This window comes from Ammospiza nelsoni, chromosome 3 (genome assembly GCF_027579445.1).
Source record: "Ammospiza nelsoni isolate bAmmNel1 chromosome 3, bAmmNel1.pri, whole genome shotgun sequence".
In the NCBI taxonomy this organism is placed as follows: domain Eukaryota; kingdom Metazoa; phylum Chordata; class Aves; order Passeriformes; family Passerellidae; genus Ammospiza; species Ammospiza nelsoni.
The window spans coordinates 82,800,730-82,828,662 of NC_080635.1; the positions used below are offsets into that span (position 1 = coordinate 82,800,730).

Consider the following 27,933-nt stretch of genomic DNA (forward strand, 5'->3'; position numbering starts at 1 on the left):
CATGGCCTCTTTCTTTAAGCCATGTCTGAGCAAAATTCTCCAACAAGAAGTAAAAGATGCTCCATGCTGGCAGGAATGGTTGGTGCATTGGAGGGCGGCCCTGCTAGTCAGGAGGAGCTGGACAAGCTGCAGAAACGCATTGGCAGGAATATCATGGCTTCAGCCAGACGCTAAATTCCTTATCTGCAATACTTTGATGAACTCTGGCTCACAGCTGGGTAAAAAACTCCTTTGTCTTAGAGGACCCAGAGACTTCTGGGCCCTCATACATGAGAAGCAAACTGAAGTCCAACTGAGGAAGATGGGTTTACTTAGCTTGGAATACAGAAAGGTTAGGGGGAATTAATTGCAGACTTTCTCTACTTACAAGCAGTTTCAAGAGAAGATACAGCCTTTTCTTCTCAGAGACACACAGAGAAAGAGAAAGATGCCCTTGATTACAAACTACAACAGGTCTTTCACAATGACACCAGTGAAACAGTCTGATTAAAATTTATGTGGAATCTCCATCCTTAGAGACTTTCAAAAGTCTACTGGACAAGGCCCTGAGAAATCTGCTCTGATATTGAAGTCTGCCCTGTTTAAAGCAGGAGATTGGACTAGATGAGCTCTTGACAGTCATTTAACCTAAAATATTCTGTTACCTACACTTCAGGCTGCATTGCCTTACAGGAGCCAAAATTTTAGTTTCCAATATTTTTTTTCTAAGAGTCATCCTTGAAAATATGTCTACATAAGGGAAATACACTGACTGAACACACACACCCTTCCTGGAAGTTATAAAATGTATTGTAGGAGGAAGAGCTCTAGCTATGAATTTTGGTCCCCAGGTAATCAGCATCAGACTTCTGTAACTGCCTAAAAGAACAACATAATGGATTATGCATCATCACAAGGAAGTATAAATTATCTCTATAGTTGCTTTGAAAGAAAGATTGCAAACTCAGTTCAGTAAAAGCTAACTCTAACCTTCTAATGACAGGGATGTCAATCTTTTATTTCAATATTGAAATCAAAGGATTTGACTCCTGCTAATTTCAACCTTTCAGAATACAAACCTCCTGGAAAACTTATGAAGGTCAAATTTCCTCCTTTCTTCAGGAGGAAAACAAATGTGAAAAAACATAATTTCCTGCAAGACAGAGTGCTATGTTTTCCTCAGCTGCATAACTGAATACTGCTGAGCACCGTTCTTCTCAAGAGCTCAAAATATTTTTGAACTACAATGCAAACAAATTTATCACCATTTCACCATATCCAAAAAACGTGGGAACACTCATGTTCATCTTTGCCTATTATGGCTTACTGCGTTCCCTCAATGGTTTTAATTAAGATGTTATGAGTGTTCAAATTCACAAAAAAAAAGAAACAAGAAAATTGAGCCTTGTGAATTTTTCCCCTCTGATCTGAGGTTTTCATTTGCAGAAGGCAAGTTATGAAGGAGATATTATGATGCCTTTCTTCACAGAGACCTTTTTAAAAAACTGAGATTTTTTTTTTATTTCCAAAATATATCTTTTTAACCAGAAGAAAATACTTAGTCTACAAAGGAGTGCATATAGTTGTACTGGTTTTGGCTAAATTAAATTAAGTTAATTTTTATCATTGTAGCTCTGAGGGTGCTATATTTGGGATGTGTGACCAAAGCAATGTTGATAACACAGAAACATTCATTATTGCTGAACAGTGTTTGCACAGGGTTAAGGCATTTTCTGCTTGTCACCCCACGCCACCAGTGAGGAGTCTGAGAGTGCACAAGGAGCTGGGAGGGAACAAAGCCAGGACAGCTGACCCAAGGGAAATTCCCCAATGTGCTCAGTATGTAAAGCTGGGGGAAGAAGAAGGAACAGGAGGACATTTGGAGTGATGGTGTTTGTCTTCCCAGGTCACATTATGTGTGATGGGGCCCAGCTCTCCTGGGGATGGCTGAACACTGCCTGCCCTTGGGAAGCACTGAATTCATTCCTAGTTATGCTTTGCTTGTGTGCATGTGGCCTTTGCTTTCCCTATTAAAGTGTCTTTATCCCAACCCATGGTTTTTTCACTTTTACCCTTCTGATTCTCTCCCCCATCCAAACCAGGGGATGTGACTGAGTGGTTACATGGGGCTGAGCTGTTGGCTGGGGTTAAACCACAACAGCACTAAGCAGAAATGGCCAAGGATGAATGGCCAAGGTCACCCAGTTAAGGGAGCAAGGACCCCCATTCTCATTATCTCACAGGAAAAAGCAGCATTTTCTCAGGAATGACTTCCAAAATATCTTCTTAATCAAAGTTACCTTTTTCTCCTGGAGGTCCAACTCTGCCTGGACGACCTGGAGCACCTTTCTCCCCCTTTTCTCCAGCCTCCCCTGTTGATACAAAAGTAAATAAAAAGAAGAATCATATTAAACCAGAACTATTTTCTGTTAGCAGCCGTGACAAGAATGCCATTCTCTCCAGTGAAAAAAATAGAAGCAGATGTGATCTGATTTAACAGCTTTGCTTGACTGACAGAAAACAGATTTTTCTTCAATTGATGCAGACACTGTAAAACCCTGTCAATACATTACTGAAGTCTCATACAACAGGTCTAGTTTTGTGGATGTTACTTATATCACTGACCTTCAAAAAGCCAACAGCACAATTCACTTAAGCAGAAGCTTCAGAATCAGTCCCCAACTTAGCTCAAAAACTTCTGTGTTCACCAAACTCTTTCCAAGGCTCTGCTGAGGATGTCCTTAAGTCCCAAGTGAAAATGGCTTAACTATGACCTCAAATTAAAAGAAAAAAATGCCATTTTTGAGGCCTATAAGAAAGCACTGCTACATCCATCATTAGAGGGCCATTTTTAAGCATGAAAGCATTAACTCCCTACTTCATATCCCCAGTTATATACTGTGCTTTTTAATCTCTGAAGTGTGAACCAATATGTAGTGTATTTACATGCACATAGCTTGTGGTGCATCATTATATTCAGGATATTTAAACATCACTTTCTGTAAAAAGTGTTTGTCTCCCTGGTGCCTTACATTAAAAATTTGGGGATGCTTAGCTTGTTTTGCCTACTAAAGCTACACTACCACTGTAGTCTGCCATTGGCATAAAATTAAAATCTCTGACAAACAGAAGGTTAAAGAATTATTTATACAGCCACCCTGACAAAACAAGATTTGTATGAGGAAGGAGAAGAAAGTTCTATGGCTTCCACAGAAAATAAAGTGTTGGTATGTAAAACCCAGAGTTAGCACAGCACATATGATGTCCCAACACTGTTTTTCTATGGAAGAGAGTGAGCATTAGCTGCTTTCCAGGAAGGTGATGGGAGCACCACAGCAGGAAAGTCAGTGGTCATCATGCAGCCCAAAAGCCCAGCTCTCTGGCATAGCTGGCAGCTGCGGTTCAGAGAGGAGTCACAGAGATGACATGTAAAAACATGTCACACCGTGGCAAATTTCAAATATGCAGCCTCCAGCTCTCTTTCCAAATCACTCTCTATATTGTAGACCTAGGTGGCTGTGAGCTGAACTCAGCCCTCCATCTGTTATGTTTTCATTCTTCAGGCTGCTCCAGACCATCTTCCCTGCCTTCAGACATGCAAAAATAGGCCATTCTCTGACCTTAATGAGGACAAACTTCACATAACCCCCAGTGAATAATACTGTTAGTATGAAACAGGCTATAATTTGGCACATTTGGGAACGTCACATTTTATTATCAAGTAACCAATAGGCTTTGTATGATTGCCTTTCACCCCTCAGGGCTGGTTATGAGTTCTTTGCTTCCCAAAGATAAATCCTGGCAATGACTTTCCCTTGCTCTCTGGAGGCTGAGAGCAGGCTATTACAGCCTATTGCTTTACACGTTCTTCAGAGTGAAAGCTGTGCATTAGGGATCAATAAAATAGATCACTCTTGCTTCAGGCCATTACACTTGCCTGCATTTATTCTTATAATACGATGACACTGCATTCCTTAGTGTGGGTGTTTCAAAAACTTTCTCCAGGAGGAGATTGCTCAATTACAGGCCCAGCTACAGACCAGTTGACATTTTTTTCTTATCAGCTGTTTTAAGGAGCAGGACCTTGGCCAAGCGGGACTGCTCAGTGGTATAGCACAGCTTTGCCTTGTGTAAGTCCCTATTCTTGCTGGTTGTACCCTGAGCATTGTGCAAATTGAGGAAGTAAAGCCTGTGCAGGTGTCATGGGCAACAAAACAGTTTTCTGTCAAGACAATCAATTTAATTTTTCACCAATAAACAATATTTAACTTCTTGATTCATGAAATAAAGAAAGACACCCCTGTGCCTCCTTCCTGGTCTCCAGTCCCTCAATCTACAACCAAGTCTCTCCAGAGCAGGAGGCTGGGATCTGTCATTATGGTCCCTACCTGACTGGTCTGTTGTGGCCTCTTCCACCAGCCACAGGCCCTCAGCACTTGCGCTTCTTGCATCCCTCCCGGGATATTTGCTCCAGCCCCACTGCAGGAAACTCTCCTTGTCAGCACCCTGCAGCATTGTCTGTGCAGCCGAGATAGGGTGAGATGTAGTCAGTAGTGCTCCACAGTGCTGAGATGCCCCATACTCCTAAAATAAACTTAGCCCTGCCAAACTATGTGAGCTATTAAGCATTCCTGTTTGGTGATAACTTCTTTCCATTACTCATAGTCCCCATGTGAGTAGATGCATCAAGTGTGAGTGTAAAGAAATTGGGTTTTTTAACATAACATTATTTTTTTATGTATTGATTGTCATTAAGACTATTAAGACAACTATTGATTTGGACTCTAGAAGGGAGACAAAACAGGACGGCAAGCTGAGAATTTAAGCTTTGAAGGACTGTTCTGTGTTATTTTGTTTCTCCACAATAGTAGTAACTTCAATTTCATGTGCCTATCAAAAGAAACTGGACTTTAGGAAGAATATGAGTGAGCTGTGTAGTTAGGCTTCATCATCCATTGCTTTTTCACACACAGCACAGTTTTCTTATTGTTAATATTGCTGGCTTACTAAAACATGGTTCAGTCTGCTGTCTGCATTCTCACACCCATGGTTTTCCCCTTACACTTTTCATCTCACTCCTTTATACTCTTGAGTTACAAAAATAACTAACCCACCAAAACCTCCCCCCCCTAAAAAAACCACACCAAAATGACTACAAAAAAGAAAGAAAGCAAAATAATCCACCAAAAAATCAAACCAAAACAAAATTACCCCAAATATACAAAAAAAACCAAAACCAAACCAACCAACCAAAAAAAAAATCAAAACAAAACCTAACCAAACCAAACCAAAAAAACACCAAAACACAAACCACCAAAACCTGTCCCTAAGACCTAAACTGCTGACTTGTGGGATCTCAGCACCTCAGGACGGAGGTGCAGAGTGGCCGAGACCACCCTTGGGGGGCTCGGGAGTCCTGGAATGTTGCCAGAAGTGTCTGGTGGCTGGACTTTGATCCGACACAGGAGACGACACCTGTATGAGGATGGGAGGATTTCACTGGGTGAATGGTGAAAGGATAAGTTAATTAGAGTGTAAAACACAGGGTTTAGGATTTTGGTACAGGGGAGTCTAAAGAAGTAAGATGGAGGAATTGGGGCGTGTCCTGTTCTTCTTCTTCTTGGCCTCCATCTTCTGTGGTGATGGTGGCACTTTGGGATTGGTTATTACTAAAAGTGCACCGGTTAATAAGGGTAGAAGGTATTGGGGAAGAATGATAAATATTGTACACGTAACTTAGGGTATAAAGATAAGTGATCGCCCGGGGGCTGGTGCAGTGTGCCCATGGCTGACTTGCTGTGCAGACCTCTGTCGGGCTGAAAGAAAATCTTTTAGATAAACAATTAATAAACACCGAGACCGAAACAAGATCAGAAGTCTCTCCTCGTCCTTTGAAGCGCCAGGCTCTTCAAGGCCATCCCTGGGCCTTTCCAGGCCGCCTAAACAGCAGAAACAGAAAACTTACACTGACTATAATCTCATTTGTGCTTTTACTATTCTTGGCGTCTTTAGTAGCTTTCATCCTCATTTATTTCCACTTCCATTCTCATCTCATGCCCCTTCTGATTTTCTCTTTCACTCTGTAGGATCTTAATTGATTTTGTTTCATTTTACATTTATTTAGTTTCGAGTCTCTCCACTCAGTCTGATTCTTGAACTCTTCTTCCTTTGTTTTTCCCCATTATCTCTTTCTGTTCTTCTATAATTCCTCCTTTTTTCTCCCCTGCTTCGTGTACTTTTCCCTGATGACTTTCTCCTCCATCACCCCTTTGGGCTCCACTTTTTGCACCACCCCTTAAATGTCTCTCCTCTGCCATTCACATATCCCATGGTCATTCACATATCCCATGGTCTCCCTAATTTTTTGCATTTTTTCCCTGCACCTGTTTTTCCCATATTCTGACAGAGCCATGCCCAGCAGCAGTGTGGAACTCTATTCCTCCACCACTGGAGATGTTGCTGGCAGCCCAGGGAAGGAGGAGGAGACGGTGCAGATCTAAAAGCTGCAGTGAGCAAATCCTGACGCGTGGCAGCTGAATTTGGGCACGTGGCCACACGTGCGCTCAGTTTAAAGGAAGCCTTGGCCAGTGAGATGGGCTGGAGTTGTGCCAGGGGGGGACAGCAGTATCTCATCACCACCTCTCTGAGCCAGTCCCCCTGACAGCATAGTTGGAGCGCTGAAAGCTTTTTAGGGGTTTCACGTTAACTAGGTCTGTATCAGGTCATTTTGTGCTTCACTGGATTTGTACATCAATCTCTCTTTGCAAGGCTTATATCTTATGAAACTGAGTGAAATCATTAACACACAGTGGCTTTCAGGCCTCTCCCTGGTTTCCAGGCTCAGAATTGTCATCTGCCAAAGGGTCCTGCCAGTTTACACACTTTAAAAACCTCTGTTGCACAACATCATCATCATCATAATTCTTGCATTACAATGCATAAGTAATAATAGATGCTAATTTTGACTGATTACAAAAATTAAAAAATCAATGCAAAGAAATCAAAAAACTCATCCTGTCAAGTTTTTTGATACAAAATATATTTTCAGACCTTAGGGCTGTGAAATCTCAGCCTTTGACTGATCTTTCATGCAAATTTGGACAACATATATTTAATTTGGTTGTGTTGTCCTCTGTAAGTCACTTTTACACAGTAAATATATCAAACAAATTAAACAACTTTACTGAAGCCTTAGTTAAACCTCAGAAGACCTGGATATAGTGTTGCTCTCTCTAACAAGAACATCTGCAGACGGTCTACATATTATTAAGATCAAAAGTCACTTATTGAATTGAATAGTAAAGAACAACTTTTGGCTGAGTTCAGGCATCCAAAGCTGCATTAATAACAATAATAACAATAAGAATAAGAACAATAACAATAATAATACTAGACAAAACAATAATAAATATTAAGAAATGGACATATTCTTAAAGCAAATTAGCTAAGCACAGCCCACATCCCTGTAGGCCAATTCTCTTGCCCCAAGCAGAGAGCAGCCACACACAAATTGGGCAATGCCTGGAGAGGGCAGTTTATCCCCCAACCAAACCCCTGTCCAAGCTGGGCTCACAATTCAGCTGTGTGAATAATTTAGCTGCAGAACAGAACTGAGCCTCACCCTTCCCAATCAGTTAACCACAACAGGCAATGCCTGCAGTCCACCCTGTGGCTCTCAGGCAAATGGGAAAGCCTAGATTGGTACAGATAAGATTAATGGCAGCAGTTCTGGTTGGGTGGGCTTTGTGACACTACAAAGCATAATTACAAGAAAAACTGAAAGGTTTGTTGTGTGGTTCTTACACAATGCTTTTTTTTTTTTTTTTTTCATTTTTAATGATGAACTGGTGGTTTTCATGGGGATTTTTTGTCCTTAGTTAAAAAGTATTTCCCCATGTTCAAAAGTGTTATATTTCAACAGAAATGTCAGAGCCTTCACAAGGGGAATTATTGTTATTGACTAAACAGAGCTGGGATTTCAACAACCATAATGGATGTTGTTGCTTTAAAATGCTAATTCTTCCCAGTGGCTGAATTCTTATGCAAAATATATTTTTTCCTATGAAAAGATCAATAATTTATTACATCACCTTGTTTGGGCAAGAGTTTGGGGGCATATTCTGCAAAAATGTTGCCTTTTTCAAAAAAAAAATTATAGAAATGCCAAAAACCTAACTAAGGTTTGCTTTATTCTAAGAGGTATTTGAGCTTTTAAAAAATCAAAAGAAGACAAACATAAAACAAGAAAATACAAAATAATTCCTATTACATTGCAAAATGGAAATGAAAACCTCTCCAGGTATAAAGTAGGGCCTGATGTTAGTTTTTGGGTATGTGCACCACTGCTCAGTATAAACACAGAGCAACCAGGCAAGGAATAAGAGTAACATGCACTAGTGATCACAAGCAAATCTGGGAAACTGGCATGCATTCTCTGAACCATTTAATTTCACCTTATGGACCTTAAAACTTTTAAGGAGGCTACAAACAGGGGCAAATAAGAGGACAACTGAGAGGTACCTTCTTTGTCTCTGTTAAAACTGTCAGTTACACAACTGAGGCTGTTAGAAAAAAAATATTAATATTTGAATAATGAGTAGGTTTTCACATTACCTTTGAGGCCTGGAACAAGAATCTGAACAGAGCAGGACTCCTCTGCAATGTGTTGAGGATATCCAGATCTTAGCAGTGACAGGAAGGCAAGGCTAATTAGAGTCACCAAGAAAACCAGATCTCTCTTCATAATGAGCACTTACAGGTCACTGACTCCTAAACAAAGGAATGAATAAACAGTTATAAGAATTCCAAAGGCTTTCAACAGTTTCTACAACTACATCCCACTACAAACACAATATATATTTGTGTGCCATAACCCCCACAGCATGAGAAGCACATGTGCTGCTCCTCCAAGCAGGTTATATGTTCCTCAGACACACATGAAACAGGCAGCAGCACATTTAGCAGGTTTTTTGCTGTTAGACTGGATGGAACAAAGCTCAGGAGAAATTTAATTAAACAAGAATGAGATTAAACAATGCCAATAATAGGCAATTCTGTGTGCATGATTTCTGAAGGTGATTGAAGGATTTCTGTGCGTGATTGGAAGCAGCTATCTGGAAAGGTGGAAGGAGATAATGCAGCATGTAGGCTTAGAATCACAGAATTGCTTAGGATGGAAAAGACCTCTAAGATCATCAGCCAACCATTAACCCAGGACTGCCAAGTCTGTCACTAAGCCATGTCCCCAGGTGCCACATCTACATGTCTCTGAAATATGTCCAGGGATTGTGACTCAACCACTTCCCTGGGCAGCCTATTCCAGTGCTTTTCAACCCTCTTCATGAAGTAATTTTTTCCTATATACAATCTAAACTCCCTCTTGCACAACTTGAGGCCATTTCCTCTTGTCCATATTTCTTGTAACCTAGGAAAAAGGACCATCTCCATCCTGGCTACAACCTCCTCTCAAGTAATTGTAAAGAGCAATAAGGTCTCCTCTGCATCTAAACCCCACTCCTCACAGGACTTATGCTCCAGATGCTTCACCAGCTCTGTTGCCCATCTCTGGACATACTCCAGCACCTCCATGTCCTTCTTGCAGTGAGGGACCCAGAACTGAACACAGGATTTGAGGTGTAAACTCACCAGTGCCAAGTACAGGGGGAAATCACTGCCCTGTTCCTGCTGGCCACACCATTGCTGATAAAGGGCAGGACATCTTGGGCCTTCTTGGCCACCTGGCCTTGCCCTGAAAGTTGTCAGTACTAAGTTCCCACTTAGAGTGGATACTGCTCTAAAGAGGCAATTCAGTAACAGATGAACCAACTCAAAGGCCTAAAAATTCACTTCCCATCTACCTGAGCACTGGAATTGTGCCCAGGCAAATTGTCTGATACAATAGCCCTCATATAAGGCATTGAGGGTGGAAGGCAGGTAATATTTCACTGTATCACTCAATAAAGTTGAATCAGAGTCTTCAATAACTCCTGAAGAGAATCACCTTTGAAACACATCCTAGTCAAAGCTGACAAGTGAAATGGCTTGCCTGAAATTAGGCTGTGAAGAGATGTCCCAGAAAATGACCAAACAGAAATGGAGTTTGTGTGAAAAGACTGTAAAAAACAGTATTTAGGAGGCCTGTAAAAATACTTTGACAAAAATGTTATTTATGTATTTCTGATATATTTTTCATGTCCGTCCTTAATCAGAGCTCAGAAACACACAAATAAGCTGAAAGTCATAACAGGTTTTTTATCATCTTTTATAGCCACCATAAGAGCATGTGCATTTTACATCTGGAGCAAGAAGATTGGGCTACATTAATTTCCACTCCCTGAATCTCTTAAAAAATAAGCCAGATAGGATTAGGCACAGGTGTGGGACCAGTATGTGTGTTTGTGTGCCTCAACATGTTGGGGATCTAGGAGAGCAGAACTGTTATTTTTGGGATGGCCTGAAGGTATTAACTGGCATAAAGGATGTCATAGCAGCAAGGCCAAGTAGATGATTTTGGAGTTGGGGGAATAAATTGTCCCTCTGAATTACTGTCCAGTTTGTGCTTCCATTATCCCCTAGGAGACCATAGCAAGGGAATCTGATGGGAGCAGACCTTGTCTCCTTCTTCATGTGTGGAGGGCATTGCATGAGTTACAGGCCAGGTTTCTGTGCCTCACAACTCCTTTGCTACACCACCTGTTCTACATCCAATTGAGGGACAGGGGGTTGCCACAACACACCCCTAAGTTCTTGCTGATCATCCAGATCTGGTGCAAAGACTTGTATATGCTGTGAGTCCCTTTTGACCCAAATCTTTTCCCCTGGTTTCTTTCCAAAGGAGAGAGACCTGCAGCTGGAGGACCATACCTTAAAAGATGGTTATCTATGCTTTGAGCTAGGAAGAGCTGTTGGGTCAAGAGATCTCAATACAGTCATAGTCTGATGGGCTACAGTAGGCCAGGAAACCCTAGGGAAAAGGTTATCCTGGATAATGTTGGGTAATTTTCCCATGGGGCAAGGGAGGAACAGGGACTATCTGAGGTTTTCCACAACCTGCCATGCAGTCCTATAATGGGTCGGGCATAAGCTGCTTCATAGACAAGCTTTGCCAACCAGAAGGAATACCTAGGAGAGTGTGGAACTGCTGCTCAAATATTTAGGCCATGGTAAGTTTTGTCACAATTGCAGCAATTATCACTTGAGGCTTCTCAGGAGTACAGGGCAAAATTGACTTTTGCCACTCAAGGATGAGGAACAGGAGCTAGAGGAGAAGGTCCAAGCCATGCATGGATCTGTTAGAATGTGTCCACTGGAGGGACACAAAGATGATCAGAGGGCTGGACCACCCCTCCTACAAAAACAGGCTGAGAGAGTTGGGGCTGTTCGGCCTGGATGATGCCTTAAGTTTTAGCTTTCATATTTTTCAGATTCTGTGCTGCCTTAATCTGCAACTCTGAACTTCATATGAAGTGTTAGCCAGTTCACTTCACAAGGTAGTTAGACAAAACAACCCTTTTCCAGGAGATCACCTGGTCAACCAGGCTGCAGGACATCCCAGGCAGGATATCCCACCTTTTTTATCTAGTGGGAGCACTTCAGGATTCAGAAGATCAGACAAAGAAGCTTTCAAGCCAAGTGGTTCAGATACCCAGCTGAAAGCCTGGAAATTAGGCCGTTTCAGCATGAGCACCTGGCAGACTGGTGATAAGGATTCTTGATGGACAAATTGGAGAGTGGAATGAAATGGCCTGAGAGGGAAGAAGAAATTGAAATTACAGTGGTGCTCCTGTGTCTGCATTAGTGAATAAAAGGCAACATCATCTCCTCTGTCTGCATTTTATGAGGATTCAGATGTATCCAGACTCCAACTGAAAGATCAAAGGCTCCAGGTATGTTAAATATTAATCTGCCTTTGCAAACTCCTGCACAGCTCAGAGATGAGACAGACACGGAGCAGCAGAGAACTGTCAAGGCTGCTTCTTGGCTCTGCTCAGCAGCCACACATGAAGGATTTTCTGAGGAAAACAAAATCTCCCACAAAGCTTCAGCACATTCCCTGCTGTCTGCTACTGGGCTTACATGTCCCAGAGACAGACGGGATACAACCCCACCTACCACATATTAACTCAGCTCACAGAGGAAATGGACTTGTTCTAGAAAAAGGAGATTCTTTAGTGTCATTCAGGTAACAACACCCAGATCCATAAGAATATTCGGGGAAATTACCTTGGTCTGAGAAGAGCCACTAACAGAAGTAACGTCTGAGGAGGTTGCATATTAAAAACTCTCTAGAATCTGTGGTTGCAGTAAAGAAATACATTAATAGTAGAAATCAAGGCAAAAGCACTTTGTATATCACTTTCTCCATCTCTCCCTTCTTTCAAAAGAAACCTTCTGCAGCTACAATTTCTTTCTCTGATTGAAAAAACAGTTTGATCTCCAGGTATGTGCTACAGCAGACACTTTCACTTTAAAATCAGAAAATTTCTTGTCTTTCTGACCTACTTTCAAGCCCTTTCAGACCTAGATGCATAAAGTCATTTAAGAAAACTAAATCTCACTGAAACTGGTCCTCAGATAAAGGAGGACCAGCCTGTTTTTTCAAACACTGTTTTGGCCCTGGTATTTGAAGTACCTTCAGCATTGGTAAAATCAATGCCAGAGAGAAACCTAGACATGTTCAGCACTTGTAAAAGTATGAATATTTTCTCACTGCCTATGCAGGGGTCAGAAGTCAAATTTATGGCCATTTACAGTGGTCATTAAATCAGTGAAAGCTGAAAGTATTGGAAAAAAAATAGGAGAAGCAAAAGGCAGCACTTACTTAAAAAAATAAAAAATAATAAAGTGCCTCATTTTCCATCAGAAATGAAAACATATCAATGCAACCAGCACAATAATTTCAAAACAACTTTTGAGACCTCTCAGCTTTAGGAAATCTGCCTCAGTCACCAAAAGAGAAGAGGTTTCTCAAGCCAAGCTTCAAATGACAAGTCCTTGAGAGGTCATTGGAGAATCCCAAAGGCCCCACAGGCTTGCTCAAAACCCTGCAGGACCAGCCAGGCCAGCTGGCACTCACTGAGTTCCCACACTTCCCTCCAACTCTGGGGGATGGAAAGCTTGGAGATCACTTGAGCCAGCTAATGCCTCATGCATGAAGTCCCTGTATCTGCCAGTGGCTCCAAAAGTGCCAGTGGCTAATTCTATGCCATTATTTTGGACTTAGAAGAAACAACACAGATGATCTGCCAAGATGAAACTTAATGGATGAAAAATGCAGAAGACAAGTGATGCTTGCTGGCATTAATGCTCAGCCAGCCAATAGCTACAGAGTAACTCTAATCTTCTGTATAATCCTATAGGACTCATTTTTGAGCTGATTTTATTTCACTGAGTCGTTTTCACATTATGATATGTCTTTTGCTGCAATTTTAAAAACTATACTTCGTTCTTAGTTATCTGAGCTGAATTATCTATATTCTGAATTGAGTATACTTCTGGTACAGACACAGAAATCTGCAGAACCACAGCCACATTTGGTGAGTGACTTTCCCAAGCTGGTTTGAGTCAGCATTACAGACACAGCAATAACTTTCAACATTTTTCACTCCCTGACTTTTCAAGTCCTTGTCATCCACATCTCAACACCTCCCTGGCAGAACTCTCTGGCAGCTCACGTATCTTCAAGCCACCTGCAGGCCCTAAGCTGAATTCTAGGAGATGCAACACATGCCCACAAAATCATGCCCACAAAATAGCAGGCTGTAACACAGTCTCCATGCTATTTCAAACATCTTGAACAGATAAAAGACCAAAAAATAAATTAAGTCCCAGGGCTACCTCCAGTGCCCACCTCAGACCAGGGACAGGTTTCTGGGGGAAGCGGGGAGGAGCAGAAGGGACAAGCCTCCAGCACTGTTGGCACAAGCTGCATTTCACCCCTTGGCCCAAGGGATGTGGATCATTCCCTGGGGAAGAAGCCTTTCACACTGGAGATGAAACCTGTGTCACTGACCTCATCTTTCTCCATTACAGCCTTATTAATCTTCCTAACCTACAGATGTTTTGTGTAGCTAGGCTTTTACTTTATCTAAGCATTTTCTCATTTGTCCTCTCAGTTCCCTTGCACATTACCTTGGGTAATCAAACGTTTGCCATTTAGCTGGACTATAAAAATCAGAATCAATTACAAAGCTGCTTAAACATTAGGTGATCATTATCCTAACATTGCAATGCCCTCAAGTTAAATCCTACGTGTTGATTTAAAGGTTAAAGCAATGGACTTGAAAGACTGAAAAAACTCCCTAAATATTAATAGTGTAGAATTGCAAAAATGAGGACCATAACTGCCGTGGATACCGAGCCTCTGTGAAATCTATGGAGCATGGAGTAGCATAAAGCAGAGACATAACACATTTCAGCTCCTGATGATGCTGAAGAACAGCAAGATTTGCTGTAGAGGACAAAAGAGTGAGTCCAAGCTGATGGGAAGCTGCTAGCATTACCTACAAAGCAAACTGATACTAAGTCCTTGGTTACTCCCCAAAGTACACTTAACACTGGCACAATAGAGCCATTTCCTCACACAATGTTTGTGAGGTGTAAGGTATCATTAGTTTGTCAACATAGATGCCCTTATCAGATGTAGATAGTCTCATTTTTCATCAAGAAGAATGTTTTGTAAAATTGGGACAAATTTCATCCTGATGTTGTTCTGCTGAAGTCAGTAAGTTGATGTTAGAATTAACTTACTGTCATTTTTACTGAAAGTGTAAAAATGAGGCTTCAGCAAGAGTGAGATAAAGTAGTGCCAGAAAAGAGCAAGTTTTCAAAACTTTACTCAAGGGAGATGAGACCTGAGTGCAAAATTTTTCACAATAGTTCTCTATGGATTTTTAGACAATCTATGGATTTTTTGTAGAAAATAACACTCAAGTACATTTTTGTTTTTATGTAAATTGGTGGTCAGAGACAACTAGAAATACTAAACAGAATTTCTCATGCAATGTTTCAGTCAAAGTCTCGACTAGATTACAAGATCTCTTCTGCCTTCAGCTATATTTTACAAAACTAGTTTGTGATTTTGGGTGCCATCACTGTTATATGTCAGATCAAATTTTTTGTATTCTCAACCACAAACAAACAAGCAAACAAACTAGTGTACAGGGTTCTAATTTAACTATCAGTTCTTCTAAAACAGGGGTCTAAAATGTCTCTGTTCATTTCCACTCCTACAAAGCAGTTACATGAGAACTTCATACTATCCCCACACAGTTATCTATAAGAAATAAAAACCCAAGGATTCACCAAGAATCAGTGAATGACGTGGAGAATGCTGCAGGGAACATTTCTGTACATGAATAAATACATCCTATGAACATATGCATTTGTAATTTTATTTATGAAGTTTTAAGGCATTGCTTTTCAGCCCTTCCCATCCACAGAGGCGTAGGACTAGCTGCAGAAGATGGGATATCTGTGCAATATTATTCCCACTTACACTTTGCAACAAGTTCTCACTCTTGAGATGTTTGGAAGTTTTCCTAGGTGGGCCTGACCATTGTGTTCTTGAGGGCACTGGACAGGCTCAAAAGGCAAACTCACCCTGGGAGGGGGTTGTCCCAGTCCTGCAGTTCCATTCTGGGAGGTGCAGAGAAGAGACAGAAATCTATCAAGGCCCCATCCAATCATCCCAGCCATGCCAGCAGTGGCACCTGCCTTTTGCACAACAGAAATGCCATTCAAGTATTGATCCAAAGGGTGGGAAGTAACAACTATGGAAGATCCTTAACTTAAAAGGATTGAAACACACAGCTCCAGCTCTCCAAGAGAGTAATTGCTCACATTGGATGGACACAACAAGTGAAATTAGACTACACTCAGGCATGCTACATTAAAGGATGAAAGAAAGCAGAGAAAAAGCCTGATGACAAAGCCAGCTCAAGCCTATTGGTAGGACACTACACTAAACTGGCTAAAATGACTTTTCTGATTTCTGTTTTTGTGTCCCACAACTGAATCACATACAAACACATGGACAGGTCAGGGATATCCAGAGAGAAGACAAAATCTAAGAAAAGCAGGTTTTGAGATTAAAGGAAGAATAAAAACAAAAGACAAACCATAGAATATAGACTACTAGCAGACGTACAGGAAAAGGGAAAAATTAGACATCTGACCAGAGAAAGGACAGAGGAGCAATGGCACCATTCCAGAGGGTGAGGGGACAGGAAAAAGGTTTGCTTTTGGTTGTCACAATAACCTACTCCTCACTGAGGAGAAAAAACAAGAGCTGACCCCCTTTTCTTGCACATTAGATAAGTGATAACTGCAATTAAAGGAGGTTCAAAGAACAAAGGGAAGCCACTTGAACTGCTTCCCAGTTCTTCCCAATGCTTCAAGTATGACACCTCAAAAAGTGAACCATAAGACAGAGCACAGCTGCCATTAGCAGATGCCCATTTATCAGGACAACTCTGCTTAGGTCCAGACCTCAAGCTAGCAGAGATTAGTTTTAAAGAGACCCTTAGAGGGGACTTAATTGTTCTGGCTTAGGTGGTCAGTCTGAGAAAAACATCCTGAACACTGTGTAGCCAAGTCAGAGAAAGGCACCTTGGCACAGGGATTCATTTCATCTCAATACAGAAAATTGACTCTGGAGGTACCTGTTCATTGCTGAGTATCACTAGTTCAGCCTTGCAGGTATGTAAAGTTAGGTGAGAGGTGTCCCATCACTGCTAATTAGCTAAGTCAGTTTACAGGAGGGTTAACAGCAGCCTGGCTTCCTGCTGCAGTCACACATCAGCCTGCCCTTCTCTGTACTGTCACCAAGGCCAGCTGACCCCAGCTAGCACAGGCTGCTATTCCAGCAGTAAGATATCCTCTGCTTGTAATGTTGTTTTTTAGTTGATTTAATTCCTTGGTTCCTGGCAAGGATAAAATGGCCATAATTCCTGTGAAAAATTATGGCAGCAGCTGAGATGGCCTTCGGTGTGTTACAAAACTGTGCCACTGCATGCCAGCAGCATACAGAAAACAGGAAGATACATAAGTGAAAGAATTCAAGGGACTAAATTACCAGGAAAAACAAACAAATAAACAAACTACAAAACCACAAAACCAAACAAACACACAAACAACAACAAAACAAACAAAAAACCTACAAGAAAACCCACAAAAAAAACCCCCACCAAAAACCAAAAAAGAACCCCGCACATTAATGAGAGTGGGAACATTTTAAAAGAAGGAAAGATATGGCAAAATACTAGGCTGCAATGGAATATAATAACCAGTAAAAGATACAGAACATAGGAAACACAACAACATCAGGCATTTTGTAATAGCATGCAAGCCACCAAGAGTTATGGAAAGGATCCAAGAATGTTATCCTCAAATGACAAGGACATATTTCTTGTAGATATCCTCAATATAACAAAACACTGTGGTAAGATGATCAAAATCTTGCATTTGAACTGGGGCAGTGTCAATGCTATTTCAACAAAAGGTTGTTTTTACTTTCAGGCTGAGAGCCAACTAACACTCTACATGTGATCCTGTGTGATTCTACACATGACTACATCAGTGGACAAGGGAAGGGCTACAGATGTCATTTCTTTCTTGAGGTGTTTGGAAGTCTTCTCTTTCTGTCTTTCTCTTCTGTAAAGCCTTTCACATGGTGCCCCACAACATCTTCTCTCTAAATTGGAGAGATATGGATTTGATGGGTGGAGTGTTAGATGGACAAGAAAGTGGTTGGACAATCACATCTTGAGGGAGGTGGCCAACAGCCCAGTGTCCTGATGGACATCAGTGATAAGTCATGTCCCTCAGGGGTCTGTATTGGAACCAATGTAATTAATATCATCATTAGTAACATGGATGAAGGGATTGAGTGCACTGCAGAAGACACCAAGCTGTGGTGCAGTGACACTCCTGAAGGAGAGGATGCCATCCAGAGGGACCTGGACAAGCTGGAGAAGTGGCCCATGGGAATCTCATGAGGTTTAACAAGACCAAGTGCAAGGTGATGCACCTGGGTCGGGGCAAGCCCCAGCATCAACACAGGCTGGGGATGAGCAGATCCAGAGCAGCCCTGCTGAGGAGGATTTGGGGGTGTGAGGGGGTGAGAGGCTGGACATGGCCCAGCCATGTGCCCTCACAGCCTGGAGAGCCAAACGTGCCCTGGGCTGCATCAGAGGCAGCGCGGGGAGGGGATTCTGCCCCTCTGCTCTGCCCTGCTGAGACCCCACCTGCAGGGCTGCACCAGCTCTGGGGTCCCAGCACAGGAAGGACATGGAGCTGTGGGAGTGAGTCCAGGGGAGGCCACCAAGATGATCAGAGGGATGGAGCAGCTCTGCTGTGAGGAAAGGCTGAGAGAATTGGGATTCCTGGAGTCACCTAATTACAGCCTTCCAGTACCTAAAGGGAGTCTAAAAGAAAGATGTGGAAAGACTTTTTACAAGACTGTATAGTGACAGGACTACAGTGAAATTTAAAGTAGCTTTAGATTAGATACTGGGAAGATATTCTTTACTGTGAGAGTGGGAAGGGACCCCCACAAGGCTGCCCAAGGAAGTTCCCATCCCTGGAAGTGTTCAAGGCCAGACTGGATGAGGCTTTCAGCAACCTGGTCCAGTAGAAGATGTCCCTGTCCATGGCAGGGGGGTTGGAACCAGATGATTGTAAAAGTCCCTTCCAATCCAGGCCATTCTATGTTTCTATATCTTCACTGGACAAGTGACAGGTGATCTTGATAGCAACAGTACTACCCAATGTCCTTTTATTCTTAGAGGTCTCACACACCTTTCCAAATACAGATTAGGGAAAGAAGACAAAAGAAAGGGGAACTTATCAAAACAGCTGCCCACATTAATAGAAAATATATGGTTGGTACACAGAAATAGTTGTATAAGCAAAATGCAGTGGGAAAATAAACAGGTTTCTATGTGTCTGATGTGACTTAGTTGAAGCACACAAAAAGGCACTCAATTCTAGACATTAACAAAGTTCTCAGAAGTCAAAGTATTCTTACACTATACTTTGTATTACTATTATACACTAGTATGCCACAGCAGACTTTCACTAATCAGTCTGTATCATTGGCAATAGCTGTGATCCGGTGTAAAAGCTGTTGCCAAAAGGAACCTAGTGGAAATATCTTTCAGTGGCAAAACCTCCCAGAGCAGCTCTTAGACATCCCACAACACATGCACTCAAAATGCTTTATCATGTACAATGCACCAGTTGACAAATATTTTTAAAATTTGAGAAGGAGTACAAGGGATTGCATGCAGTTTGAGATGCTTTTGACAACCTCATCTCATTTTGTAAATCTGAAATATTAATTCAGATGTAAACAGATAGAATGTAAAGAACAGAATTTGCAAGCAAGGGTGTTTATCTGAATCCATATAAAGACGGTGTTACTTCCCTTAAATGTATATCGTGATGCTTCTGCTACCAAAAGATTCTTGAGGATGACAACCCTCTTAGAAATTTTTTCATTGAAGTTCTTCCATCTAACCAACTGCCCTGAGAGATTTCTGTATTTTAATAATGTACATTTCTAGAGAATAATATAACAAGCTGTGTTAAGTAAGTGATAACTACTGTCATTTCCACTGCTTTGGTACTCAGCAAATTCTCTAACAATAGCCATAGATGTACCTTTCACAAAGCTAGAAAATGACCAGAGGGCAGCTGTGCACCAATTAAGAAGCTGCAGAACAGCTAAGCAATGAGCACTTAAACCTCCACGTTTGTCGTCTCAGAATTTATAGGGCACTTACAGAAGCAAAAACTAATGCTACTGTTCTGATTGTGCAATTACCAGTAAAATAAAAGGCTTCAATGGTGTTAAAGAGTAAACTGACCTGAAATCCCAACATCCACCATCTGACTTAAGAAAAGGAACAATGAAAACAAAACCAAGACTTGCCACAGTTACTCATTGCTGCCAAAAAGATACAGAGACGACAGTTCTATACATAACAGAAAGTCCATGTACTCAGTCACTGTAGCTGCAGTGTTTAATGTCATCTTCCCTAGAATCAAGGAACAGTGTGATGCAATCACTTGTACATTAAGTGTAATTAGGCAAATGCATGTTTAAATACAGAGTTGCTTAGGAGACAGTCTGTCAGACGTAGTGGGCTGGCCATGGCTGGAGGCCAGTTGCCCACCAAGTCCTTCTATAGGTTTTGTACAACTGTCATAAAAGTAGAAAACAACAACTGAGAGTTTTTGACACTCCACAATTACATAAAAGGCAACTTTGACATATCATACATCATATCTTGGCCTAGGTTGAAAGGGAGCTTAAAGGTCATCTGGTTCCAACCACTTTGCCATGGGCAGGCACCCTCCCCTAGACCAGATTGCTCAGAGCTCAAACCTGGCCTTGAACACTTCCAGGGGTTCAACACTTCCAGGAGCATCCACAATTTCTCTGGGCAGCCAGTTCCAGTGCCTCACAGTAAAGAATATTTTTCAACTATTTAATTTCAGTTTGAAGCCCTTTCCCCCTGTCCTGTCACTAGAGGCCTTTGTAAAAAGTCCCTTACCATCTTTCCTCTAAGTTCCCTTCAGGCACTGGAAGGCTGCAATTCGGTCACACCAAAACCTTCTCTTCTGGCTGAACAAACCCAATTCACGAAGATACTAAACAGCAATGGAAGATAATCTCCAATAAAGAGTTTTTTCAGCACAGCATGGCTCTCACTACATTATCTCATTTAATCTCTACATTAGCTTTAAACTGCAAGTTCATTGCACAGCTAGAGAGAAACACTGCAAGTGTACCTGTAAGTGCTGCTGGCAGATCCAGCACTCTGCAGTCTCCTCAGCATGCACCAGCAGTCCTTCTCTTGGTCTTCCACATGTTCTCAGTATCTGTTTCCTTAACATTTCTTGAACATAGCTCCACTCCAGTGAGCCATCAGAGACCTGTTTTCTTATTAACACCATTCTGACAAAGCTCATTGATACACATTTTTCTTTTCCTACTTAATAAGGGGATTTGTGGGGTTTTTTTCTGTTTCCTGTGTGAGGTCTTCATTAGATTCTTGTCTGGTGTTTTTAATTCATTAGCTATTATTACTGTGCCACCTAACAATGCTGGTTCTTTCATATCAAATTTTTTAAAGCTCTTTGTTTTAATTCTCAAAAATTAGATCTCTTACAAAACTTTCTCTGATGATAACAAAAAGTTCTCTATATAAGTAAAATTAAAATTATAAAATCACTTCTATAATTTTGTCCTTCCAAAGACCAGACTGACCCTAGCATTCAACATCTCATCCATGGTCTCTTGGAGCCCGCAGACCATTTCTCTAGAGCCCACTAAAGATGAACAAATGGATACCTGCCAGCAAGTTTCAGTATTTGCTAAAATCATCAACTTGGGTGTCTAAGCTTTTCTTACTGCACATAACAGAGATGGTCAACATCTTGCCTGAGAAGAATAACAAGACACTCTTCTCTCACCAAGCACATTTCCATCAAGGAAACACACCCAAATCATTCAGTCTCCTCCAAGCACACCAAATTACTATGTTGGTTAGTTACAAGGGCACCTTTCCAGCAGATGGGAGGTGGAGGTTTGGAGCAGTGCAATGAGCTGCATTTAGACCTCCTACTTCCTGGGTAAGTGGTCCCAAACAGCAGGTTATTATGAGACATAATTATAATATTATGTGATATGGGTAGCAGCAGTCTAGTTTTCAAAGAGAACTGTACAAACCATTTTTCTCTGAGTCATTTTTCAAAATCTCTATGCTTGAAGGACAACTCAGCACACAAATTTAAGGTAAGCTTGCACCTTCCAGAGCTCTAGCTCCTGCAGGATTTGGCACTAAAGATGGTGAATTGATCCACATCTAGCAGAGAGAATCGTGGAACACCTCTCAGAAGCAATTTTCAGATGGCTGTTGTGGCCATCACACACTTGTCTGACTGTGGTGTCACTTTCTTCAGCCCTTAGCTCTCCTCCACTCACTCCATATTGCACAGCCAGTTCTTGGTTTGGAGTCTGGCATCCAGCTTGGTTTCATGCACGTGCTGTTGGACTGGATCTTTAACAGTCCCTTCCAACACAAACCATTCTATGATTCAGTGCAGAAAAACACCAATGTAAACCCTAAAACCCCTCACCATTTGTCATACTGCTCTGTCCTGGCCTCCAGGACGCCCTATGGATCTCCTAAACAATCTTCTGACAAATTTTTGAGGGGACAGCATGCAAAGAGTCCCCTTACCTTACAGAAGGTAAGGATCCTAGTGTCCTATGGAAAAATTAAGAAACTGGTGCACTGATGTGCTTAAGCAGACCACTTCTGTTCTTTTCTTGACTACAAACATCTTATACAAGGCAAAAGACCCAGGACTAGATTTTTCTGAAGAGCCACTTACATCGGTGAGATGACACCTTGCTGGATTTTCAAAACCACCTCTTTCTAAAGCTTCAGGCTTCTAGTAGGTTGTTTTCCTCTTAAGAGTTCTTAAAAAATCTGAACATCCAGCCATGCTCCCTTGCATTTTTCAGTTCCAAATATATAAAATAGAATACTTTCAGTACAAAAGTTGGCAGAAGCATTAACAAAGCCTTAGAAATGTTATTAAATATTTTCTCCCTTGTACAGGTGTTTGCATGGCCAAAAACAACAAAATGCTTTAAACCTTCTGCTGACACTCTCTTGAAGGGCCCTACTCTCATGGCTGAAAACCAGGATGGCCTGTGGCTCGTGCAAACCAGAAGGAAAGAATGAGATTTTAAGAATCTGCCAACTAGTTATCAACCAGCTGATGCCTTATGAGCCCAGCCTGTGCCTCTTTTACGAGACTTACTTTTCCAAAATACACCCTAACACTCCTTTCATCAAGGCAAATTAAAATAGTGAGACCCTGACCACACAGCCTTACGGGAAGTGTGGTTCAGCTGTGAGGTTCAGCCAGTAGTGAAATGCAGTGCAAAGCACAAACTACACTTCCCAAGAGACACCATGAGAATATTTTTGGCTAAACTCTCCTGGTTTTCAGCCAAAATAATTTGACAAAAGAACTGAACTATCCCAGAAAACTGACACTTCTCTTTAAAAAGCTACTCTGCCAAAAGTCTTCCTACTTCAAAAGGATTCTCGTTCAAGAATTTTTGGACAGCCCTAGAGATGACTAAAAAGAGCTTTAGAAACAGTGTAAAGTCACTCAAAATAATCAGAAAAAAATAGTCTTGAACATAGCATACAATTAGAAATTGCACAGATTTCTGCTGCACGTCTCTGTTGACTGTAGAACGATGTCATGTTTCAACTGCTATTCTGACTACGAATTTAACTCATGTATTATCTTTCATGTTTTGACTAAAACAATAATTTCATTTTAACAGATACATCTAAGAATTTTATGAAAGAGAGTAAAAACATTTTTTAAATGAATACTCACCTTGTGAGTCTTACTTCTTGTCTACAACACTGGCACACCTTATCTATGCTGCATCAGTAACATACTAAAATTTTAGGGATAGTATCATTTTAAAAGTGTCAACTTTAAATTAGTGTTTGTTTTATATTTTCTGATTACTATAATGCCTTAAATGTTCATGACCATGTAAACAATCACATACATATTAAATACAAAGATCTCAGCTACAGAGAGGAAAACACAGGGAAGCAGTTTTTACATTTGTAACACTTGGAAAATATTTCAATACCCAAGAATCAAAGTGTATTGGTTTTACACCAATCCACAAAGGCATAACATTTCCAGTCCAGATGCTCTGTTTCACTGTATGACAAGTAAAGTTAGGTATTCTCCACAGTGATTTGATTTTGCTAGAAAACAATCCTCCTCCAAAATTTACACATATGTATGCACAGAGGTCAGAATGGAAACTTGCAAATCCATTATGAATCCTAGTTCTCATAGCTCATGACTGAAAAGCAGGCATGTGCTTACTAAAGTATGACTTAGTCTCACTCGTTCCTGCTCACTTGGACCAAGATTTTGTATTATTATACACCCTCATATCTCACTAAGAATTTCTGCATGGTACTACTCCCTAAATGATTTGGTTTTCACCAAGATTGCTCTTAATTATCAAGTGATGTAATTCCAGCCCTTACTGGACCTTCACTTCTGCAATGTCAGTCTTCATTCTTTGCTTTGCAGTTGTATTAAAAGATCACTTTTCAAAGTGGAAAACAAGACAACTGCCTGTGTCTGTTACCAGGAATTACAACTCAGGAATGGAGTAAAATAAGTTTCAATTGTAGGAGAAGTTAAAATTCATGTACTGTTTTGTCCTTTCCTGCTAAAAGGAAAGCAAGCTCTTCCAATAACATATGTACATTATAAATACAACCCCCTCCCCTAAACTAAACTGGCATTCAGTGATCTAAGCCACATGGGTGCTTCTCAATAGAAAAGTCCAATGTTATCCAATAGACTCAAGCAAGCTTTTTTCCTTTACCTTCTCCTTCTATTTGGGGATTGCCAATCATATTTTGCCATATACAAAGCAGCTCCCTAACAAATATCCAGACTTTTTCTTCTACATGTTTTTACAGAGTAAAAGCATTAAAGTCTCTTACCTTATGGCTGCTGAGAGAATGGGAACTGCACAACGCTCTGTGCCTGCAGGGACACTGCACAGATGAACCTCATTGCTGCTGTTTACAGAAGTCTGACAGTTTTTAATTTGAAAAGAGGTTGTCTTTTTCTTTTCGACAGTTCAACAAATCAGACAAAACAGTTGCAAGTGTTATCTGTAAACAGCTTCCTGTTTGAAAAAGATCAGCTGTCCTGCAGGACAATAATTAGGGAAGAAGTGTGGGAAAACTGAAGAGGTCCATGATGTAAGCTTTTTATTTTGGGAATGTACTTTTTTGGGAATGCACATTTACTTTCCCCTCCTCCTCTCTAGCAGAGAACCCCTTTTTAACCATTTACATCTATTCAGCTCTAAGCCATGCATGCACATTGCCCCAGCACAACACTTCTCTTGCTTTGCTTCAGTGGATATGAAAACACATGAAATGCAGCACTGAATGTGATCATCTCGTGTGGATAATTAACACACTCTCCCCTTGCTGAAATTCTCTCTATGCTTGCAATTGGCTACACCATTCTTGACTTTAGTAAAACAGGCAACTGTTTCAGAGCTATGTCTGAACACCCCACAACAATGTAAATACTAAATTATCCACATGGCAGGCATCTTCACAATATTTTGTGGGTTTTTTTAAACACCTTTGATACAACTTTAGTGCTATTTCACTCTAGCTTCTAAATAGTTGTAGAAACCTGGTTTTTACCTTAAACAGCTAGACTAGTTTGAGGCCTGGATAAATCACAGTACTCCATATGCATTCAAGCAGCAAAAAACCTGGGGCCAGTTGATTCTGGAAAGTGGGATTTTGAGAACACCCCCCTCAGTTACAGCAGTTTATACTTCAACAGATATAAATGGCTTCACTCTCCATTTCCAGGGCAAATAGAGAGTATCACTTGTGACTATATCAATTAATACCCTCTGATGAAAAGCTGCTGTATTTGTAAGACTGTAGCTCTGATAGCTACAAAAAAAAATCCTGTGAATCCTCTGTCTCCATCCATCTCATGCCACTGTTCCCTCCTCTCAGCTCTTCCAGGTAGTAACATTTGAGGGGTCATGCTCTAAGCAAGTACCCAGTGGGCTGGGAGCTTGGATAACCCCAATATGTGACCTTGAAAACCAGGGCAGGAGCTAAGGGCAGTAGCAGGAGGTCCCTTTCCATTTTCCACATGGGAAGTATCAGAACACAGAAAAGGTTTTAGACTGAGTGCCTAGAGAAAGCTGCAATAGAATCATCTGTGTGTTCACTTCTTTATCACTTTTCAGATCTCTTTTGAGGTGTAGATCCACTCCACTGAGAATTTTGTGCTGTGGTGGGGCTTGCAGTACAAGCTGATGACACAGTACTGATGTACTCTCTTTCTGCTTTGCTCTTGACATTACGTAGCCTCTCTCCCTAAGCCTGGAGAGTGCGGCCTTCTTGCCCATGACAGCTCCTGTTTTGTTAGCCCACAGCACACACTGACCAGCTTTAATGGCAAAGAGAAAAACAGGTACAAAAAGAGGTAGTGATGTCTCAAACTCAGGACTCCCTGTGGACTGCCTACATAGAGGGTTCCATGCTGGACTGGAACCTAGCTACCCTCCTCCACTGCTATGAACTCCTGTATTTTCACACACACCAAATGGTCACGAAGAGTTAAGAACCAATGATCTCTTCCTTGATAGATTACCTCAGTAAAGAAAGGGCAAAATGGTAGAACATGAACGTAACTGTCTAAGGACCGTGCAACTCTAATTTTAAAGTTCATTTTCTATGCACAAGGCCCCATCAGTTCAGTGGGAGCAGAAGGCAATTAGCAGGACTGGGCCCTTGCAGCACTCTGTTGGCAGAAACTTGCCAAGACAAACATTTTATGTAAAGAATGCAGCAAAGTGACTGTAGTCCAAGCCTTTGAAGATCATATTACCATGGCAAAGACAACTCCATTTACATACATATCTACTCTCCCTGTAAACACAGGAAAATAACTTTGAGGCCAGAAACAGAATTCAATGGAGAAACAGCCATTCAGGGAAAGCTGGTAGAAAAGGTAGGACTCAACACTGGGGAAGCAGAAAAGAAAACAAACATAAATGACCAGTGTTCAAAAGGAAAGGGCAAACACTATAAATGCAGTGAAAGAGCTTTCTCTAGAAAAGAGAGAATAAACAAGCACATGGTTTTCTTTCACATGAGAGAGAAAGGCATAGTCCCCATACAGAAGGGCATAAGTAACCTTTTCCCACCCCAAAATCCAGCTGGAAACTGTGTAGCCATATTGGTGCATCATCCAAATCAGGCTAATATGTGGAAACTGGGGTACTGATGCATGGACCGTGTGGGAGCAGCTTAGGTCATCACCAGGTCAGAACAGCTGCTGGTTATTAAGTTCTCTATCATGTTAACATGCCTGTCTGGGATACCCAAGTGTTTGAGCTACCCTTGCTGGAGAGAGAGGGACAGCCTCCAGAGGCCATAGTATACCAGTACAGAGGAGCAAGGAGCTCCTGGACAAACTGAAACACAGAAAGGAAGCCTGAAGTGGGTGGAAGCAAGAATGGATAGCTTGGGAGGGGTAGAGATGTCTGAGCAACAAGGGAATGTGTTAGGAAAGCTAACCTGCCCTGAGAGAATGAAATCTGGCCAGGGACATCAAAAGCAAGAAGAAAAGCTTCTTTAGGTACATTTCTTTACATTTCTTTAGTGATAAAAGAAATACTAAGGAAAATGTGAGTCCTCTCTGCAGGGAAACAGGAGACTCTTTTGACAGGATCAAGAGATGGGACTGTGCAAATCTCATGAAGTTTAACAACACCAAGTGCACTTGGCTTGGGGCAGGCAATCCCAAGCATAAACACAGACTGGGCAGAGAATGGATCCAGAGCAGCTCTGAGAAGAACTTGTTGGCTGATGAGCAGCTCAACGTGAGCCAGCCAAGTGCCCTTGCAACCCAGAAATCCAACCATATCCTGGCCTGCATCAAAAGTAGCATTGCCAGCAGGTTGAGGGAAGCGGCTCTGTCCCTCTACTCCTCGCTCATGAGCACCTACCTGCTCTGCTGCATCCAGCTCTGAGACCCCCAACAGAGGAAAAATGTGGACCTGTTGGAATGAGTCCAGAGGAGCGCTAATGAACATCATCAGAGCTGGGCTGGAGAACCTTTCTAATGAATACAGGCTGAAAGGGTCAGGCTCCTGAGAGACCTTAGAGCACCTTCCATTACCTAAAGCGGTGTAGGGCTAAAAGAAAGCTGGAGAGGATTTTTTACAAGGACATGAAGTCCTTGAGAGAGGAACTTTTTACAAGGACAAGGCAGAAAGGCTTCAAACTGATAGAGGGCAGGTTTATATTAGATACTATGAATTCT

At 41.5% G+C, this 27,933-nt stretch overlaps 1 protein-coding gene across 4 annotated transcripts in view; it reads right to left on the minus strand.

The window, feature by feature from the left end:
* The window catches only part of COLEC11 (collectin subfamily member 11), a 45,917-nt gene that overhangs the window by 13,159 nt on the left and 4,825 nt on the right, over positions 1-27,933 (minus strand). For 3 of the 4 annotated variants that reach the window (XM_059468446.1, XM_059468445.1, XM_059468443.1), the window contains exons 1-3: positions 24,561-24,771; positions 8,593-8,748; positions 2,280-2,351 (exon numbers count right to left, since the gene is read on the minus strand). In XM_059468446.1, coding sequence (XP_059324429.1) covers positions 2,280-2,351; positions 8,593-8,722 — 202 coding nt within the window. In that variant the 5' untranslated portion in view covers positions 8,723-8,748; positions 24,561-24,771. Of the gene's footprint in view, positions 1-2,279; positions 2,352-8,592; positions 8,749-24,560; positions 24,772-27,933 lie in introns of those variants that run through there. The other variant, XM_059468444.1, reaches the window with a different exon arrangement.